Genomic DNA, 21,514 nt, shown 5'->3' on the forward strand with positions numbered 1-21,514 from the left:
ACCCTTTAAAATATCTGGGGCTGATAACATTACATTGAAGAAGCCTCTATTACCACCTAAATTTTGACAAAAAGGTTTTACTGTAATTTGTTTTTAATCCGATTTTCATGGGTCTTGTTTTGGTTGTTGCAATATCTTAGAAGTATGAACTGAGCAAACATGCCAAGCTCAAAATACTGGCTTCATTTGAGCAGTAGACCTATTTCCCAAGATTGAACTCTATAAAACAAAGATTGTCAAAGACCAGTCCTATTAGAAGAGGGGTGGGGATGGAGATAGACACTCCAAAATATCTTCAAGGGAGATTGTTTATTCTGTTTACTCATTCCTGCAAGCTTCATTTTGGCCTAAGTGCTGTCCTAAACCACTGTCCAAGAGCTTTCCTAGCCAAGTGGATGGTGCACTGGATCTGGAATCCTTTGTCCAAAGGACAAGGGTTTGATTACTGGTGTTACCAGTTGTTTGATTTGTGACAGGGGTCAGTTGTTGGACTCTGTAAGGTTAGCCAGAGTTGACCCAGCTCTGAATGGGTACTTGAAAAACCTATGGAAGGTAAATAGAAAGGGTGTGCTAATGCTCAGGATGGCTGTACCCCCCCCCCTCTCCCAATGCAATCTGCCTCAACCCTTCATTCTCATATTACAGATTCTACAATATAAAAAATTAACTGTTTACCTTTGCCTATTTTACTGTAATATGCCAACATAAATAATAATTTGATAGCGTGCCCATAGCACCACAAACTACCACCCTCAGTTTATTTTTGCCAAACCCTAACAAAGAATATTGCACTGAATTTGAATCCAATTACCTTCTACAATACATAAATTGAAGCAAATTGTAAGAGACCAACACTCAAGGTCATAGGACCTTTTAAGTTGGAAAACTTGCAAATTTATTTTAAAAATAAATTGTAATTTTTTGCAAATCTTGCAAAATAATGATGGAGGTCTATTGTTAATGTGGGTTTATACATAAAAGCATGGTTGATTTTCAAAAACTAGCCTTTTGACTTTTTATTTGCAACTAAGTGGTATAATTTTTGCTAGCCTGTCTTTGGCCAGTTTTGCATGTTTGTTTTTTTTGCTGGCACTTTTCTGCTGCTAAGTCATGGCATGTTACAAATTGCCCTCGTGAGACAGAGAAAAGGGAAGGGGCTAAATGGTTTTGACTCAAAAACCCATATGTTCCAATAAAAGAATACTAAAAGTTGAAAGAAGGCAATTGAATATCACTTCAGTGAATCCAGATTATGTTAATGTTTATGTGTATTTTTGAGGTGGAAAATTATGCCTAGCTAGTTTAGGGATTTGATGCTGTTTTGGCAAAGGTGTTGAGCAAGGTTAATTGTAGGCTAATAGAGTTTTCAGATAGGGACAGATAGCAACACCATTTCACAAAAATTAGGGAGGATGTAGGGGGAGGGGTATTTTTCAAAGTCTGTGAGAGGAGTGATTTTGCTGTCTGTTTAATTTTTTTTCAATGAAAATACTAAAAAAGGTATTTTAAATTCTAAGGGGGATTAAAACATATCTTGGTTTTCTTATTATACAAAAATATATTGAAGCAAAAATAACAAATTAGCTAACTTATGTATAAGACCAAGTGTTATATCTGACCCATTAGGAGTTTGGTTGCATTTGCAAGAGTAAAGTTGAACTGGCAGTTTTAAGTTAACCTAGGATTATAATTATAGACTAATCATGTCCAAAAACTAAATGAAACACTACTCAGAAATTGCTTGTTCTAAATACCTTTTCCACAAATGATTCCCCTTTTTTCTTTTAGATTTAGTTGTAGTAATATTATGATTCATTTTGCTTTCCTGTTCCATGGACTATGCTACAAAAAACATCCCAGATAAATGGCAAAATAGAATCACTAAGCTCATGATCATATCACATAGCTTATGAAAATAAAGGTCACTCATTTACCTACCCAAAGGGTAGCGATTCCTTGTGTTTATCTCAGGAATTACAGCCTAATTGTCAGTTCAAGGTAATTGATCTCAAGATAAGAACTCAAAATCTAGCCCAGCATGAGGAACTGAATCTCATTTTGATTTTGCAAGATTTTCAAAATTACTGTTCCTATCTTGAATTTTTTTATTCCAAAACAAGCAAGGAAAGTCAAAATTAGAACGTTTATTGAAGTCATGAGCATAAAAATAAAAATTTGATGATGAAACTGTTCCTACTAATGGCCTGGATTTGCTTTCCGAGTTAAATAATTCTTGCCTTCTTCTACAGATAATGGCAGGGTACATTTAATTTGTAATAGTTACCTAAAATCACAATGTCCAGCAAAAAGGTTAATCATGTGATTCCAGATTTGGAGGGATTGATGGTAGGGGCTGTTACCAATTCATCTGTCAATGATTTCTAATTGGACACAATTATGTTGACAAAAAACTGGTTGGCCTGTATATATATATGGACTCTCATCTGAAAGAGATTCAATGAATAGGCTCTAGTCTTCCACTGGATGTCTAGTTGAAGATAAGATGTGACAGTGTCATTTGTTAGTAACTTCTTGGACAAGATGGCTATTAATGATTAAGAATCGCCTTGTTACTTTCTGCTAGTCATGAATATCAGATCAAAAGCAAGGTGGTTTCAATAGCTAACTCATAAATAATGGCCTTAAGTTAGTTTTTGGGGTATATCTTAGGAAGCTTTAGTTGCAATTTGGAGAATAATGCCATTTGGATTATGTATTTAATTTATTTTAAAAAAATAACACTTTGAAAATCACAGGCACAATGCTGAAAAATCACAAATTGCCTTTTATAACAAAAGATAGGTTTCTATCCCCTCGTTCTTGTTGAACTTCTATTATTGGCATGAATAAATCGGAAAAGCGCTAACAAATCATTATGTGTTATAAGAAGCACGAAGAACTGGAAGGAAGAAAAATAAGATGCACTAACCCTATGTTTATTTACAGAAATAATTAATTTCTGAACACAGTCCTTTTTGATAGTCAGTTATTTATTTAGTTCTTGCGCATAGGTTTTGCTACCATTGAGAAATTTCAGTGCACGCAAATTTGCATTCTTCAGCTAAATATCAAAATTTGCAAACTTGCTACAGCTTTCTTCAAAATTCAGCATGTGACTCCTAAGCGTGTTTTTTCAATTAATATAAATGTGATTTATAATTTATCTGGAAAGCAATGGTGAAATTGATAAAATATCTATCAATAGAAGTGTTGTCTTTCAGTGGAATTGGATTGTGCATCATCCCTCTCAGTGTAGTTTCTATTTTTTTGTTACCAATCAAAACACAAAAACAGAATTTGATATAATTCTGCAATTCACAATCATCTTAGCCACTATATGATAATTTTCTGGAGTGAAAACAACATATGTAAATAAGCAATGTGTATACAGAAAAAATTGCAATCCTGAATGGTATCTATCTCAGGCTTTTTTTCCAACAAATGATGAAAACAAAAATGGTGATGTTTCCAAGCTATGATAAGTCTGATAACTGACATTTTTAGTGTTATTATAATTTCCAAAACCATATAAGAGCATAATTTAATTTACAGACATAAAATTGTAGGGAATCATTTATGTGCTGAAACCAGTGGCTCTACCTTAGTTATTAGCATATTGGGAATGTGCCTTAAAAGGTGGTTTGGATGGTAATTTCATCTTTTAGCAGGAGAACAAATTTAAAAAAAAACAAAAAAAAAACAAAACAGAAAGATCTTGTATCACTTCCCTTCTAGTTCATTCCCCTCTTAGAGCAATGAATGATCAAGAAAACATTAATGACATGGAGGCAGTCCAGACAAATTGGTGTATGTAAAAATATTGACATACATACGTTTGAAGACCAAACCCTTGTTTTCTTGGCCATTTTTATTTATATTTGTGTTTTTTGTCAAATATAAAGATATTTCTAGCTCAAATCTTCATTCATTTTTTACCAAAAAGGCCATGATTTTAATTTCATTTTTCTTAGTTTTGCTTACAAGACTGAAATAGATAGAAAAAAAGAAGAAGAAATATACCACCATTCAATATGCCACCTAGATTCCCTATTCAATGCTCTCAAACAGGGTTGCCATCTGATGACAGAAAAGTCACAAGATTTTAGTTATTTTCTGATTTTTTTAGTGATTTTCTTCAATAATGTAGTAATTTGTGTGAAAATTTAGTGATTTTTTGTTTAGGCAATGTTAAAAATCACCAGAAATAGTGACAAATTGTTAGGGGTGGCCAACCTGTCTAACTACAGTGGTTGCTACTGCAATAATTACATCCCAATATCTCCCTAATTCCTGTTTTCAGATTGCCAGTTTCCTGCTTGCAATTTTCAGGTTGGCATTAGTTTGTATTATTACCATAATTACCTTAATTCGCACTTCTGAGCGAATTAGTTGCAAGAACTATCATGCTCAATAGTTAATGATGGCGATAGATCTGGTCATTGTGTTAAGGTCAATCGACGAATCATCCAGACTAGAGATTGCTGGAGTGATGCAATTTAAGCCCACTGGGTAATGGTGATCACATGGTAGGTGTGGTTCAAGAACCATTCTCCAGCAATTTAGAGTTGGCTGTGCCGCACAACAGCAACTTTGGATTGAGTGTGGAAGATGGTTGGGTATGACAAGCTGCATCATCCTACAAGCTCACTCTATTGTCTTCCAAGACTTGGGCTTAGAACATCTCCATTAGTGGAAAAACGTTCATAAATTAAATTTAAAAAAAAAGTTTTTTTTTATTTGAAAGTAAGGAGCAATATAAAAACAAAATTAATAGAAATTATTCTGTATATGAAAAGAGCTGTCCTCTCCTCAACGCTTCGCTCTTTACGCTAAAGTTTTTATTGTCTTAGAAAGTAGAGTTATGTGAAAGAGTCAAACTGGCTGTACAATGGGCAACAGTCAAATGCCAGCAACTATGGGGAAGGTGATTAGATCTTCTTGAATTTTTATTTAGAGTCTTAGAAATGTGGGCTAATTTTAGACCTATGATTTCAAGCTTCTCAGTTTACTTCTATAAACCTTACTGTATTTAGTTTGGTGCTATAGAGGAGGATATTTCATGATAACTTAGACATAAAAGTTTAGTTGATGATTTTGCTAATTTTTAAGCTGTTATTGTGAGCCTGATGTTATTGTCATTGGTTGAGTCTTTGACCTACGGGAATCAACCCTAAGTTTATATCTATAGCTGCAAATGTGTAGTCCACCTGTTTATTGCTTTATTTGTTTTAATTTTTAGGTTGCCAAGGCTGCTTCAAAGCCAGTCTATGTGAGAAAAGATAATGATGGAAAAATTATTGCAAAGAAAAAAAAGGTTAAAAACTTAAACTGTGATACAAAAACATCTTTTTCTTTTTTGAACCTTTTACATGCTGAAAATGAGCCTAATAGGGATTCCTTTGCTCAAGAGAAGCCAAAAAGGATTCCTGAAAAATTTAATAACAAACCAATTATCTCTTCTCTGTTTCACAAAAATCCAGAGATACCAATTATGGAGACCCAAGATGTGACACAAGTTGATGAAAAGTTATTCTCTTCAAGCCAATTTTCAGATTTGGCAATCCATGATTATCTTAAATCAACATTAGAAAAAGATATGGGCTTAGAAGTTATGACTGAAATACAGTCAAAAGCGATTCCAGAGCTGCTTGAAAAACACAATGCCTGCATTCAGAGTCAAACTGGAAGTGGAAAAACTTTGGTTTATGCTATTCCTATAATCCAGGTAACTCAGAAAGTTATCTTTTGTAGTGTGCTTTAAATAACATATATTTTTTTAAATTTTTGTTTCCTATGCAGGTAGTGGAAGGAACTGAGTATTATGTTAATTAGTTTGATCCTGTTACAAGGGGATAAAGGGTAGTCCCCTTCTATTTCCTATGTATTATTCTTCTAATTAAGTAATTCGTAATCATAAAAAAATAAGAATTTCTTTCTATAAAGCCTTTAAAAAATATTAAACAGGATAAGTAAAAAAAGAGATTATCTTAAGCCCAAATTCGGTCACTTTTAGACTTCACACAGCCAAATTCTCTTAGCCAGAACAATGTGGATAAGTATCAGAAGAAGGCATATCACTAACCGTTTGGTTCAGGGAAATGCAGCTTTTTTTCTTATTATTCATTTTTTCTGTAAAGTCATATAAGTTGAAAGTAATTAAGCAACTGAATTTTGAACTAAAAAAATATAATGTTGAATAAGATACAATCTAGAATAGTTTTTTCTTTCAATGCTAATAAGTGTTATATAAAATTCCTTAAAATTTCTTTTTTTTCAAAATGAATGACAGAGACCATAGTTTTCATTAATAAAATCATTTATTGTCTATAAATATTTTGTCACAACCTTGTTAGCTTATCTTCAAGTCATTGAAATATGAGAATTCATCACTCAAATAAGCCAAGAGTATCAACCATTTGTCATCTTAAACACAAACATATTTGTCAGGGAATTATATTTTAAAACTATTTTAATGAATTGAATGAATCTTATTTTAAATAATGTAATTCAGAAGGCCTTGTTTTGAACTTTTCCTCAGTAACAGATGAAGTATGAAAAAAATAGGAAGTAATAGCTTGATCTTGGTGTACGCTTCTTTGCAGATTATAGAAAAGTCTTCTGTGTTGTGGTTAAATCCGCACTGCTGGGGATGAATTTTGTAAATAATATAATAGTATCAGTATATATAATAGAATAGTATATACTATAATAGTATTTAATATAATAGTATACTATATACTATAAAATTGTTAAATAGTAAATGTGCCCTGAGGAGTCAGAATGAAAAAAAATACAACAACCTTTTGTTTCTACCGTCATGACAGCAATCAATAGATAGGTATATAGTTCTTAAATAAAGGTTTAAGCTTCGGAATAAAAGCCAAATTTTGAAGATTCGGTATTAAAGCCATGTCCAGTAAAATGTAACTTCTAAGATATAGCCTCCCAATCTTAAATGTCTAAAATTAAGCCACTTACTTTCATTTATAAGTTTGTAAGAACGACAAAGACTTGCAAGAAAAATCTACTATGAATAGAATATTAATTGTCTGGTAAAAGTTAGAAGATAAAGCAGACAAAATCCCGAAAACAAATTCTCAACTCGGCATAATAAATTGATCAAAATACCAGCTTCAACCTAAAGAAAAACGGCGGTAATACTACTATTACTACTACTTCTACAGATAACTCTGTATCTGTAGTCAAAAATTCGAACTCGCAAATTCTGGTCAAAAATTCAAACTCGGCAGCTCATGCTTACCTCTAAGGTAAAAGACTTGGCTTTTTCAAAATATGATGATTCATTTAGGGTTTTCCCCGATTGAATGATGCAGCTGTTAGATCTTTGATCTCATAGTATCTTATGTATGGATACCTGATGAAATCAGTGTGTCTGCTTCACTTGTGAGAACTTCAATTTTTCTAAATTTCGCTTCATGTCGCTGTTTTCCCATTACCAGAACTCTGAAGTATAATTTTTTTCTCTTCCAACATTTTAGATTTTGTCATTTTGAAATTTTTTTTTTTAATGGGTAATTACGTTATTAACTTTTTTCTAGTCGTGGCCTCTGTTATGTTTTTATTACATTGTTTATATTTTCTATCCTATTACATCGTGTTTTTTATTATTCTTCTATGTACTTGCTCGAATCAGAACTAAAAAACCTTGTCATGCTGACAATATTACATCCAAGTGATTGGACTAGAATTCATTCTACTGAAATGAAACAGATTCACTTAACTTTAGATCTTCTATTGATTCATTTTGAACATTTGTGAAAAATTCATTAGCTCATCTTGATGTTGTTTCATTTGAAATTTGCCATTTTTTTGCTTCTTCAGGACCTATCATAGCATTGACAGAGGAACAACAGGGGCAAGATGAGAATATCTAAAATGATCTTAGGTGACGATCCCCTTTCCATATTTAGCCCTACTAGATATGACTATAAATTGTTCTTTTCTCTAGAGTTTGAAATTTTTATTTTTATAATTTATGGATTTACGCCATCTGTGAAGGCTTGGAACATTGCCTTGACAGAAATAACACACTCTGATGCATCATTGGATTAAATAAATCCTTGCCTCAAGCATCGACTTTTGTAAATCATGTTTTTTTTTCAGTTTCTTCAAATGTAGATGGCGTATCTCGTCTTATTACATATTTATCCATTGATTGTTTAAAATCAATTGTTTGAAACCCAAGAATTAAACTTTAAATAATTAGTGGAACCTCAAATTGCGAAGCTTATTTCCAATTATACTCTGTAGCTTTTCACCAGAATAAGATTGGTGACGATTTAGCACTTTCTTACAGCTGACTGCTCACCTTCTTTCTGTAAACCCCTGGCACGGGCAAGGAAGGGGGGGGGGTCAAAGGAAATAGCTCAAACAGGACGTTTTGTCTGAATCTTGAATGAAGGATGCCCATTCTCTCGAAATACCAATAGATCATGTTCGGTTTCCTCTTGAAATTAGACAACCTGAAATTAGGCTATTTCCCTTCACAGAAGCCAATGAATAGAGCTTTGTTGTTGCTGAAGAAAAAAGGATCCAACCTACTGCTAAAGGACAGATACAATGGTGGGGGCTATGAACTCTTCAACGTGTAGTTGGATTCTATTCGGGGTCTATTTATGTTGAATATGAAATGCAATTTGTTTTTAATATATGGATGGGGTGTGGTGCAAAATATTGCAAACTGACAAAATAGATAGTTTGACTCAAACCGCTATATAGTGCATTAGAGGGGGTAGGGAGAATATGAGATGAATGATTTTATTGTTGACCTGATTTGTATTGTTAAGGGAAAATATTAAAATTGGTACTTTAAGGTAAATCACAAATAATCAAAAGAATAAAAGGGCATGTCTATGTCCAAAGAGATTTTCCTATGTTTCAATCTAAGTTATATAATCCTTCCCACTGTTTCAGCAAACTTGAATCTTTAGGTTAACTGAAAATTCTGCAGTCGAAGTTATGTAGTCAAATCTAGAGGCTACATTTGTGCCCTTTGATTAAGGCCTTGACGTGGCTTCATTTATGTAATGTGTCAAAAAAAGCACAGTCGCGTGAAAAATTTTTACAGCTACAGTCAATTGCATAATCATGCCTTTGTTGAGACATGAGACGCTCTTTATCATCCAAATGAAAGTGCTTAATTATTAATTAGGATAACTATCCAATTATTTACTATTCTAATTATCATACACATAAACCATCCGAATGAAAATATTACTCCAAATAAAACTATCCTATGATGAAATGATGAAAGTGGACTAGGGTGCATCTAGTCCACGAATTTGCCAAAAACTTTTTTTCTAAAAACGTCTAATGTCAAAGTAGCAATTTTTGGCTTCTATAATAGTTTCAGGGAACAGTTGTGGATTGAGGAGAGCCTAGTCCACTTTCGTTACTTTTAGGCTTGAGTAATTTCATTTACAGGGAATTGAGGGTCTCTTCAGAGATAGAATACTTCAGACTATTGAATAGAATGGAAATATTAAGAGTACAATTACCCTTAATAGCCCATCTATATGCTGAATCTTGTGTTTTATTATATTTACAAAGATATGTTTCATGGTCTTGTTCTCACTTCATGGCCTTTTTTAACAAATAAATTGCATGAAATAAAACTTTGTTTCTTTGTTTCTGTTAGTTTTGCATCAGTTGACATAATTGCACACAATGGGATATGAACTACACCTCTCTTCCTTTCAGGATCAAAATAATGAGAGATAGACATATATTTATTGTGAGAAAATTGACAAATCCATGGTAACAAACATAATAGCAACTATTAATTTATAAATGAGCCATTTGACAACGTATACGTATTGTGGTTAACTACAGCACAACATCAACAAGCTCTTCAACTTAGTCTCTCCCAGAAGGCTCTCTGGCCAGGAAAAAAAACAGGGAAAACAAAACAAAAAATGCAACAAATAATCCGATAAATTTTTTAACATAATGCACTTACATCACCAACCTAAACAATCCCCACTTAAAAAAAAAATCCAAGCTCGTGAAGGGAGTAGCACATGATTCTACCCACTCAAATAAACAGCATACCCGGTGAGCAATTTGACAACGTATACGTTGATTAACTACAGCACAACTACAACAAGCTCTTCAATTTAATCTTCCCCGTAAGGCTCCATGGCCAAGAAAAAAAAAACAGGGGAGAAACAAAACAAAAATGCAAAAAGTAATCCAATAAACATTTTTAACATAATGCACTTACTTCAACAACCTAAACAATCCCCCCTTAAAAAAAATCCGAGCTTGGCAGGGGAGTAGCACATGATTCTACCTACTCAAATAAATAGCATACCCAGTGAGAAATTTGACAACGTATACATTGATTAACTACAGCACAACTACAACAAGCTCTTCAACTTAGTCTTTCCTGTAATGCTCCATGACTAGGGCAAAAAACACGAGAGAAACAAAAAAAAAATGCAACAAATAATCCAATAAGCATATTTAACATAATACACTTACGTCACCAACCTAAACAATCCCCCCTAAAAAAATATCCAAGGTCGAGAGGGTAGTAGCACATGATTCCACCTACTCAAATAAACAGCATACCCAATCCGGAAATATTCAACTCTAAGAAAAACTGCGGACAACTTAATTATTAACAAATTTACTAATATACTTTTTGAAGATATCAAACGAGAGGCAGCTCAGTGCAAACTCTGGGAGTCCATATCATCATACAAAATATAAAAAGATAACCAGGAAGTGATTGAAGACAGTGAATAAACAATAATTATACAATGTAAGCGAATAATAATCGCTATATAACCAGTAGCCGTCTTCTATGTAACATATTTTTTGAATTCTGATAGTAGTTCCACATCTTTCGATTCAGCCTTAAAAGATTACATTTTTAATAACCCCAGCTGTACTGTACCATTTGACCAGACAATTTTAATTAGCCATAAACTAGGAATGGCATGACATGACAACTGACAACTGAAATTAAATGGAAATTAGATAATGCTTAAATAGAGACTTAGGCGAGTGCACACTTTACCCTATTTAAAAAAATTAAATAAAAAAAAAATCTAATTGATTATTTTTATTTGCCAATTAAAATTAATCTGTATCCGAAAGGTATGCAAAGACTAGCTGCAAAAAGAGTAAGTATTGTATAATGAATTGTTCCAATTTTTAATTAGTTTGAACATCATGAATAAACAACCTTTTTTTTGTCAATTTGGCCTGAACCTTCTTGAGATAATGATACTAGGATACTATCAAAATCTGCATATAGGTAAATATATTTTAGTATGTGGTTTAGGTAGGAAATTATTTTTATCGTTGAGGCTTTGAGCGAGTAAGATTATTTTGTTTTACAATATACTTTCTGAAGGCTGCTGTAGGTTAGATAACCGAAATATTTGCTTAGGTTGTGATATAATATTTGTATTTTAGGTTGGAATAAAAAACAAATATTTTATTCACTGTCTTCAGGAATCGTTATTTTCTTATATTACCTGTTTCAGGATAAATTGAGAAACTGTGACCGGACATGTATTCCTTCCTCTCCGCAATGAAAAAACATTCTTATCGTTCATCTTTCCCATAAAGATTAAACGTGTTTTTCTTTGTGTAAAATAATTGTATTATTTTTATAGGAGCTGCAAGAGATTAGGCCAAAAATTAAACGGAGTGATGGGGTATATGCATTAATTGTCTTGCCCACAAGGGAACTGGTGCTACAGACGTATTCTTGGTTCCAAAAGCTAACAAAGGTGAGTTATCCCTTACACGGCTCAGTGCAAGCCCTGGACTGTGCTTCGGTTGATTCCCAGCATTATAGGTTGAGTTTATAGAAAATACATTCTGCCTATCATAGAAAAAGCACCTTTCTTGGACTCGCTTTAATAATGCAGTAAAGAAACCAAACAAAAACGTGACTGTTAGGAAGAACATTAAGGCAGCAAAGACCACATGATATGGTATGGATCTCACTGTATTATTTATATATATATATATATATATATATATAAGTTGTTTGTTTGTCTGTCTGTCCGCATATGACGTCTGAATTATTTCATCATATACCAATTCAAAAACGAATGTATTCAAGCCGAAGTAGCTGAGTTGGTAAAGCGTAATGTTCCAGGTTCTAGGTCCGAGAGGTTCCAGGTTCGAACCTTGGCTTTAGCATTAATACAAAAAAAGAAAAAAAAATCTAAAAAAAGGTAAAAACTACAAAAAAACCCTAAAAAGAAAATACTAAAAAAACTAAAAAAGCTAAAAACTAAAAAAGCTAAAAAACTAAAAAAGAAAAAAAACTAAAAAAAAACTAAAAAAAGGTAAAAACTACAAACAAAACTAAAAAGAAAAAAAAACTAAAAACTGATAAAAAAAAATAAAAAAACTAAAAAAAACTAAAAACTGAAAAAGAAAAAAAATTAAAAAAAGGAAAATAAATGAAAAATAAAGGGGAAAAATAAAAACTAAAAACCGGGACACAGGGAATATAAATGACGACCGGGACACTCGAAGAGAAATTACAGACTGGGACACTGGGATACAAATAACGACCGGGACATATAAATGACGACCAGGACACTCAAAGATAAATTACAGACCGGGATACAAATGACGACCGGGACACAGGGAATATAAATGATGACCTGGACACTCAAAGAGAAATTACAGACTGGGACACTGGGACACAAATGACGACAGGGATACTTGGAATGTAAATGACGACTGGGACATAGGGACACAACTACAACGGGGATGCCGGGGGCACAGGGGGATATATAAATAACGACGGGGACACAGGGAATGTTCGATTAGCAATCACCATCAACAAAGCTCAAGAGCAATCATTAGAATAATGAGGTATAGATCTGAATACGGATTGTTTTTTCCCATGGACAATTTTATGTTGCATGTTCAAGAGTCGGTAAACCTGACAATCTATTTATATGCACAGACAATGGGACATCGAAGAATGTTGTATATTCGCAAGTTTTACGTAGTTAAAAACATATATATATATATCTATCTATATTCACAGGTGGGACACAGGGACACAACTACAATGGCGCGTAACTACTTACGCGCGGGGGGGGGGGCGTGAAGCGCCCCCACCAACTAGGTGTTGGGGGCGCCACCCCAACAGCTAGTCTATATATATAAAAATAAGTTGTATGTGTGTCTGTTGACTGACGTCATGTTTGTGTGTCGACTGACGTCATGTTTGTCGACTTTATGAGGATTGAGCATTATTCCGTCATGAAGTTGTTTGTCGACTGACGTCATGTTTGTCGACTCACGAAATTACAGATCGGGACAATGGGACACAAATGAAGACGGGGACACCGGGACACAGAAGATATAAATGACGACTGGGACACTCAAAGAGAAAATTACAGACTGGGACACCGGGACACAAATAACGACCGGGACACAGGGAATGTAAATAACGACCGGGACACAGGGACACAACTAAAACGGGGACGCCGGGGGGCACAGGGGGGATATATAAATGACGACCGGGACACAGGGAATGTTCAAGGGCAATCATTAGAATAATGAGGTATAGATCTGAATACGGATTTTTTTCCCATGGACCATTATATGTTGCATATTCAAGGGTCGGTAAACCTGACAATCTATTTATATGCACAGACAATGGGACAGCGAAGAATGTTGTATATTCGTAAGATATAAGTATATAAGGCTTCGACCAGGACACCGGGACACAGGGAATATAAATGGACACAGGGAATATTAATGACGACCAGGACACTCAAAGAGAAATTACAGACCGGGACAACGGGACACAAATAACGAGGGGGACACCGGGACACAGGGAATATAAATGACGACCGGGACACTCAAAGAGAAATTACAGACTGGGACACCGGGACACAAATGACGACCGGGACACAGGAAATATAAATGACGACCGGAACACAGGGACACAACTACAACGGGGACGCCAGGGGGCACAGGGGGGATATATAAATGACGACGGGGACACAGGGAATGTTCGATTAGCAATCACCATTTGCAAGTTTTACGTAATTAAAAACATATAAATGTCTATCTAAATTCACAGGTGGGACACAGGGACACAATTACAATGGCGCGTAACTAATATGGTGCGTAACGACTTACGCGCGCGGGAGGGCTTTGGGGGCCTGGTATATAGTACCAAGAGCAAACGTAATATAAGATGTCTTTGCCTCTTAAGCAACAGTTTCCAACCGATTTCAGGCCATGCCTAGGAATTTCTAAAATCCCAATGCCCCCTTGTGTTATTTAAATTTTTTACTCAAAGTTTTGCACGTGTTCATTTGAAGGAGCCTTAAAAGGCCGTTAACTTGGTATCTTTTTTTTGGTCGTCCTCTAGGCATATTTTATGCTAATGAAAAATATTGTCTCAAGATAACACCTTTAATACATCGTGTAACGTCACTGCAATGTTGTCATGTATCTTTTTTGATGTTCAAGTGCCTATGAATGTGACCTCACATGAAAAATGTGATTTTTTAACTAAGGGTCTAGAGTATAGTCAGCTGAAGGGTGCACATCCTGTCCATGATCCATGCGCCCCATGTTGGGAATCACAACTCTGAAGGCTATTCTGCTGTGGATAGCCTACTAGAATAATCTTGATAGCTTGTACCGAAAACTGTTACAAAAGGGAAGGATAAAGTCATAATTTATTAGCTGTTGTCTGTTTGTTGTTGTATTCTTACATTAGCTTCTAACCTGGAAATCATGTGTCATTTGATAATGTGTTAATTTATTAATAACGCTTGGAATTTTGATTGTTTTCTGTTTAAAATAGTTGACTAAAGACCGCAATATAATGATTCTTCAACTATATTAGCTATTAACAGAAAACAAGACGAATGGTAGTCGTAAATAACCTTCCTGGTTTTCTTTCTAAGAATCAAAAAAAAAAAATATCGTTTCAAAGTAGCACTTTACCATAGTCTGCATAACAAGGTAGACTTTGTAAAAGTTAAGGTATCTATTGCCACTTTTCATAGTTATATTTGGTGGAAACGTTGACTTGTTAGGTTTTGAAATCTAAAATACGGCAGGATGGATATTTTTTATATTTAGAGGACCCAAGTTATGGCCGTAGTACCGAACCCCCCCCCCCAGATTCGGCTCTATGGACGTGTTCAACCTCACAGGAACCAACTTGATTTTGAATCATGCAAAAAATGTCCCCTAAAAATTACACTCACTCTTCGAAAGGTAGATAAAAATTACTTGTCTTAATTGAGAATAGACAGGATTTCCGCTATTAATCTTATCGCTTTTGAATATCTGAATAACTTTTACAGTATCTGGTGGGGTACTTGATCCAGGCTAAGTATACGAGTTGTAATTATTTCAGGTCAGGATCGTTTGGGGGAATAGTCCCTGAAAATTTTCGTCACACTTCATTGAAACTGTAAGTAAAAGAAGTTGCGCCTGAACTAACAGTCAGAGAAAGGACGACTAGTATTTGTAAAGTCCCCTCTCCCCCGTCCCCTAACTTGAATATCAAGAAATTATGTTTATTTCGAATTAAATTTAGCGAATGATTTTGACTACTATTAATCTCACTGATACTCTACTTTGATACTACAATTAGTTGAAAGGCATATTGAAATCATAACCGGAACAAAATTAGCAACTTCAATGGATTGAGAGCCTAAGATGGCGCTTAGACCTTGTTCTCTCCCCTGATCCCTTATATAGAATTATTAAGATTTTTTCGATCATAATCATTGGAAAATCCTCCCTGACATATATTATTGCTATTATTTGGAGCTACCAAGCTTTGTGCCTACTATTTTTCACATTTTCCTTGGCATCAAGGTTCGACCAAAGGGTTAACAAAGATTAAATATTCCCAAAAAAAAGAACAGCTCAAGGGACCTAGGACTCATTTGATCTAATAACTGAGAAATGATCTGATGCTAGTAAAGGAACCCAGTTTTACGAGGCTACTCACGTGCTCACCTCTACTTCAACATCCGATTATTGATATTGCTCCTTATCTTACTGTTTCAGTCAACAGATTTTGGTCGAGGGATCTTCACTTTCCAGTACAGAACTCTCGTTCAGGGTCACATGGCTGGGTTGTATCTTAGAAGGGTACCCCTAGTATATCTATCGCACTTGGCTGCATATCTTCACAAATCCCCTACTGATGGTTTTGTGGAAGAATCTGTAACTGCTTCTCGTAGTATTTACTTGTTGTCTCGTCTCCTTTCAATCCGCCAATGTTGATTCCATGCTCTAAGACTTATATAGAGCTCTAGCTCCAATTCGAGGAATCTCTCTGCACTAGCGACTAACCCAGAACCAACCCCCTTCATTACCCTCCGGAATATTTAAGAATCTCAAGGAGATGTGAAGCTATGTGTTTATTTAATTATATCAGTTCTTTTATTGAATAGTAATTTAATTGAGTGTTTACTGTTGTAGATTTTGAAAGTTATCGGTTATATGCTTACTTAATATTTTGCATGTTTTGATATCTATGTAGGTATATGTTTATTTTTTTAATCACCTTCTCTATTGAATGATTATTTAATTGAACATATAGTATGTATGATATATTTCTTCTATGGTTATTTCACTTTTATCCCAGCAGTAAAATAAGACAAATGTTAATTTTTAAACAAAAATAATAGTTTAAAATTGTTCATTTGACTGTTTTAAAAGATTTGTTCAGTTTTATTGCCAATTGAAGATTTTAGCTGTTAAATTCATTATTTGTAAATAGTTGAAGTTAATATTTGAAATGGCATAATCACTGTGCTTCCTTACTGAAAATAAAAAATTGATGAAGTGTCATTTCTTTGAATTTATTTATTGTTTGCTCTTGAATATTTTTTAAACGTAGCAAAAACTGAGGCAATAGGCGATGGACTTAACTCTCTAATTTTGAACAAGGAAAAAGTTTGGCACAAAAGTTTGTGTTTGTCCCTTAAGCCTAGTCTTGATTGACATCATTTACCCTGCCAGCAGCATTTTTGTAAGCGGATCATTTTTGAACTGGTGGCTATGTTTGAACAATCAATTCAACTGGACAGTCTTCGAATGTTCCGACGGCTATGATTGGCTGTCCAGTCAAAGTCGGCTTTGCTTCTGGCAGGGTGAAGGATCTCAACCAAGATGAGGCTTTAGTTCACAGCCTTTACAGACACTAGTTGCGCAAACATTTTATAAAAGCAACACGTAGCTATCGTCGCGACATAGGAATAGAGCCAAGATCTTTCCGCGCTGATTGGCGGAATAGAGCCACTCCCGGAATAGAGCCAAGATCTTTCCAGTGCTGATTGGCTGTGGGAGCGCCGAAGGTTAACCGGCCAGTTGCGCAAACATTTTTTAAAAGCAACACGTAGCTATCGTCGCGATATAGGAATAGAGCCAAAATCTTTCCGCGCTGATTGGCGGAATAGAGCCACTCCCGGAATAGAGCCAAGATCTTTCTGGTGCTGATTGGCTGTATGAGCGCCGGAGGTTAACGCCTAGTCTAAAAGATGTATGTTGAAATCCTTCTATGAGCAAGGTACGAATCCGCGCAACTGGTGTCTATATAGGCTGTGCTTTAGTCTTTGTGCAACACCGGCAGTAAATTTCTTGTTCTTTTCTTTCTTGAAGTTTTATAAAGCATTACATGACTTACAGTAAAAAACCTCTCTCTTCTACTGATGGCTTGTATTGTTAATTATTTCTTTCCAGTCTTTCACTTGGATTGTTCCGGGCTATTTGATCGGAGGAGAGAAGAAAAAATCTGAGAAAGCTCGTATCAGAAAGGGTATAAACATTTTAATATCTAGTCCTGGAAGATTGAAAGATCATCTACTTCACACACAGTCATTAAATATTTCCAAATTGCGATTTTTAATATTAGATGAGGCGGACCGAATTCTAGATGAAGGATACGAACGAGAAATCAGTGACATAATCGAGCACATTGACAAAGTTGTAAGCAAGAGACAAACAGTTTTGCTGTCCGCAACCATGAGCAAAAAATTAAAATCATTGGCATTTTTGTCCATGAAAGAATCGAAAAATATCTTGATGTCTGATGCACCAGAAACCCTTGTCGTGCCTACAATGTTGCACCAAGAGTTTGTAATTGTTCCAGCGAAATTGCGCCTTGTTGCTCTTATTTCATTTTTAGCTGAGAAATCCGGATTAAACAGTGCCAAAAGTCTTGTGTTTGTTGCCACCCAGGACATGGTTGACTATTATAGTGAAATCGTTGCCATGCTGTTGAAAGCAAAAGATGTAAATATTGATATTTCTCGTTTGCATGGTAGTATGGGTCAAAAAGATAGATGTGATGTGTTCAAAAAATTTAAGAATGCCAAATCTGGAGTATTGATATGTACAGATGTTGCTGCAAGAGGTTTGGACCTACCAAAGGTTGACTGGGTACTCCAGTTCAGCCCGCCGTCAACAGTGGAGGAATATGTTCATAGGGTCGGCAGGACTGCTAGAGTTGGCTTGCATGGGTCTGCTGTGATTTTTCTCCTACCCAGTGAAATTGGCTTTGTCTCTAGAATGAATGACAAAGGAATAACGTAAGTATTGATTTGTTTAAACTGCTAAATTACACCTTTTACTCTTTGAGCTGTTATAATATTATTTAACAGCTCAAGTTTTTGGGCTCAAGAATGTTGTTTACAATAATTTTACTAAGGCTTAGCTGTTCCAAACTAATGCTGTTTAGCTATTCAATGGTATAAAATTCTTTTCAATTTCTAGTTGGTATCAAGATGTTAAGGTTATATTCCTAGAAACTTTTACTCATTCAATCACTAGTTTTATCTAGTTTACTGCCAATTAGTGGCAACATTTTTTTACTACAGCTATCTGAAAAGTTACTCTTTCTAGTGCTGTTTTTTTGCTCATTTTCTGCTGTTTTTTTACACACGTCCCTTGTTTTCAAACTAGGTGACCGTTGAGTACTAAAACTGCATAGGGGCAATTGAAGATCTTTTTAGTTAAAAATTTGAGTTCTTTGGTTTTCATATTTTATTTTTACTGTCCTTGGTACTTCAAAATCTGAGATAATTTTTGGTTCCAATTTGACTTTTCTTTTTTGTCTTTATATCATCATTCTACTGTTATCAAAAAGTGTTGCCTTTGTTTGTTCTCAGATGTATTTCCTAGTCGTGAAGCCTTGAGGAGGGGGAGCTCGCGTCCAAATAAGGAAGGGAGTTCGCGTCTAATCTTAGTAAAAATAGTTGATCTTTCATATAAACCTGTTTCTTTTTATATGGTAAGAAAAGTATGATGGAAGAGGACCGCAATCTCCCCTTCCTGGGCTCGTCCCTGATATGGGGTATATATTCCTTATTATCAAACAGCTCGTGGTAACGAACCATAAGAAGCAACTCGGCTCAATAGTAACCGTAACTCTACATCTGATAGCAACATATGCATAAAAAAAATTAGATTTCATGCTGATTTCAATTATATAGGATTAATTAGGCTTAGTGTTACCCATCAAAAGCTACAAACCTGAGAAAATTTGTTTCATTTTTGAAAAAGGGGAGAAACACCCCCCAAAATCCAAGGAATCTTGATGTGAACAGCACCATCAGATTCGGCGTAAGAGAGAATGATAATGTAGAGGTTTGAAGCTACCATGTTTGAAAATGTGTAGTTTTGTAATTTTTTGCCAGAAGAAGGGTGACGGATGCGTTTTTTTGTATTTATTATTGAGAAGTATACAGACATTTTCCGGGATGGGGGGGGAATTTTACGCTTGGAGGGAGATTCCACGGGTAAAATTTTCCGTGAAGACGGAAGACTCTGGGTGTGGACTTTCCTGAGAGAATTTTTACACTGTGGGAATTTGGCAAAATTCCTTTAGCCTACGAAATCCTTTTTATTTGTCTTACTTTCTCTTTACCAACTCAATTTTACATGTGGAGATGTTCCGTGGGGATCGTCACCGAGGAAATTTTCAGGGGGATTGGAAGTGTCTGGATGATTTTTCCATAGAGGGAATTTCCGCGGGAGCAACTCTCTACTGGGGGTTGGGGAGGGTATTCGGAGAAAATTTTCCACAGAGGGTTATATTTGCATTAGAAATTAGCCTTTCAAATAAAGGTATGCTAAGGAAAATTTTTCAGGTAGAATCGTCCGCAAGAAATTTTCCGAGGGAATGTTCAGCGAGGATGGGATTGCCCAGGAAGGATATTCCTGGGGGGGGGGGGGGTATTTTGAGTGGGAGAAACTTTCCGTGGGGGAGAGAGTTTTTTTATGGAAGGGAAGTCGGATTTCCTGGCATTATTTTAAAAACGATTAGAAATTTAGTTTAAAAAAATAACTTTGACTTTTTGTCCCAATTCTTCAGAACGACTCATGAAACACAGGGCCAGTTTAATTAGAATTAATTAGAGGCTCTTTTAAAAGTAGGCTACTAAAAAAATGTAGCGTGAAGAGCGGGGTATTGAGGAGCGGTGACTTTCCTCAAATACGGAATAATTTCTGTTTGTTTTAAGTTTTAATGTTGCTCCTTACTTTCAGTCGAAAAACTTATTCTTTTTTAATTTAATTGACATCAGGATAACTGTTGGTTATAGTAAAAAAGTAGACCAATGTTAGAGAAATCCGTTGAAAAATGTACGAAGATAAAACAAGTCAGTTTTACGCGTTATTGGTGTATTACCAAAATTTTAACGCTTGGGATTTCAAACAATCAGTTTAGACTAGTTTTAGGTCAATGGACACTCCTACTTCTAATCCTACTTATGTTCAGAATTAGTGGTAAAAGCAAAAACTGTGTCACCTACGAATCACATGAAATTAAATATGACTGTTTCTTTGAGAAAAAAAAGTATTGATGATAATTTGTCCAAGCTAGAATAACCGGTTTTGTAGGAGTATTTCGGATATTCAACTTGTTTTCTGTCTAAAAATATAAATTGCATATTTCGATTCAAAATTAATTGCTTCTAGCTCCCCTCCCCACCCTACTCTAATTGTATCTTAATTGAAATTCAGGGATGGGAGGGGTGTTGGTAAATTTATAGAAAATTAATTCTGGAAGAACTTGTGTCATAATAAAATGATTACTCTATCTTTTGTTTTTAAGCCTACTCTATAACATTTATTTCTTTTGAATTGTTTTTTTTATTGGTAAATTTTTATTTAGATTGCAGGAAAGGCCGCTGCAATCGATACTGGCTCCCTTGGCATTGACATTGAATGATAGGTTGGGTTTGCCAATGGAAAAAGTCGCTACTGAGGTTCAGCAACTATGCGAGGATTGTACCATGAATTCAAAAGAGATGCACGAATTGGCTTCTAAAGGTACTTTGTATTAGCATTGCCTGTATTGTTAAAAAAAACTTTTATTTTCATAGCTAAATATAATGAATGACTTTGCATTGGGGAAGACGCTATAAGCTATTAAATAAAAAAAAACAAGTTTCTTCAGCGGAAAGTAAGGAACAATATTAAACCTTAAAACGAACATAAATCATTACGTATACGAGGGGAT

At 34.9% G+C, this 21,514-nt stretch overlaps 1 protein-coding gene across 2 annotated transcripts in view; it reads left to right on the forward strand.

The window, feature by feature from the left end:
• Positions 1 to 21,514, forward strand: part of LOC136031766 (ATP-dependent DNA helicase DDX31-like) — a 33,946-nt gene that overhangs the window by 8,322 nt on the left and 4,110 nt on the right. For both annotated transcript variants that reach the window (XM_065711512.1, XM_065711513.1), the window contains exons 2-5: positions 5,240 to 5,725; positions 11,649 to 11,765; positions 17,734 to 18,581; positions 21,167 to 21,324. In XM_065711512.1, the coding sequence (XP_065567584.1) occupies positions 5,240 to 5,725; positions 11,649 to 11,765; positions 17,734 to 18,581; positions 21,167 to 21,324 (1,609 nt within the window). The remainder of the gene's footprint in view (positions 1 to 5,239; positions 5,726 to 11,648; positions 11,766 to 17,733; positions 18,582 to 21,166; positions 21,325 to 21,514) is intronic.

This window comes from Artemia franciscana, chromosome 10, assembly GCF_032884065.1.
Source record: "Artemia franciscana chromosome 10, ASM3288406v1, whole genome shotgun sequence".
Classification (NCBI taxonomy): Eukaryota; Metazoa; Arthropoda; class Branchiopoda; order Anostraca; family Artemiidae; genus Artemia; species Artemia franciscana.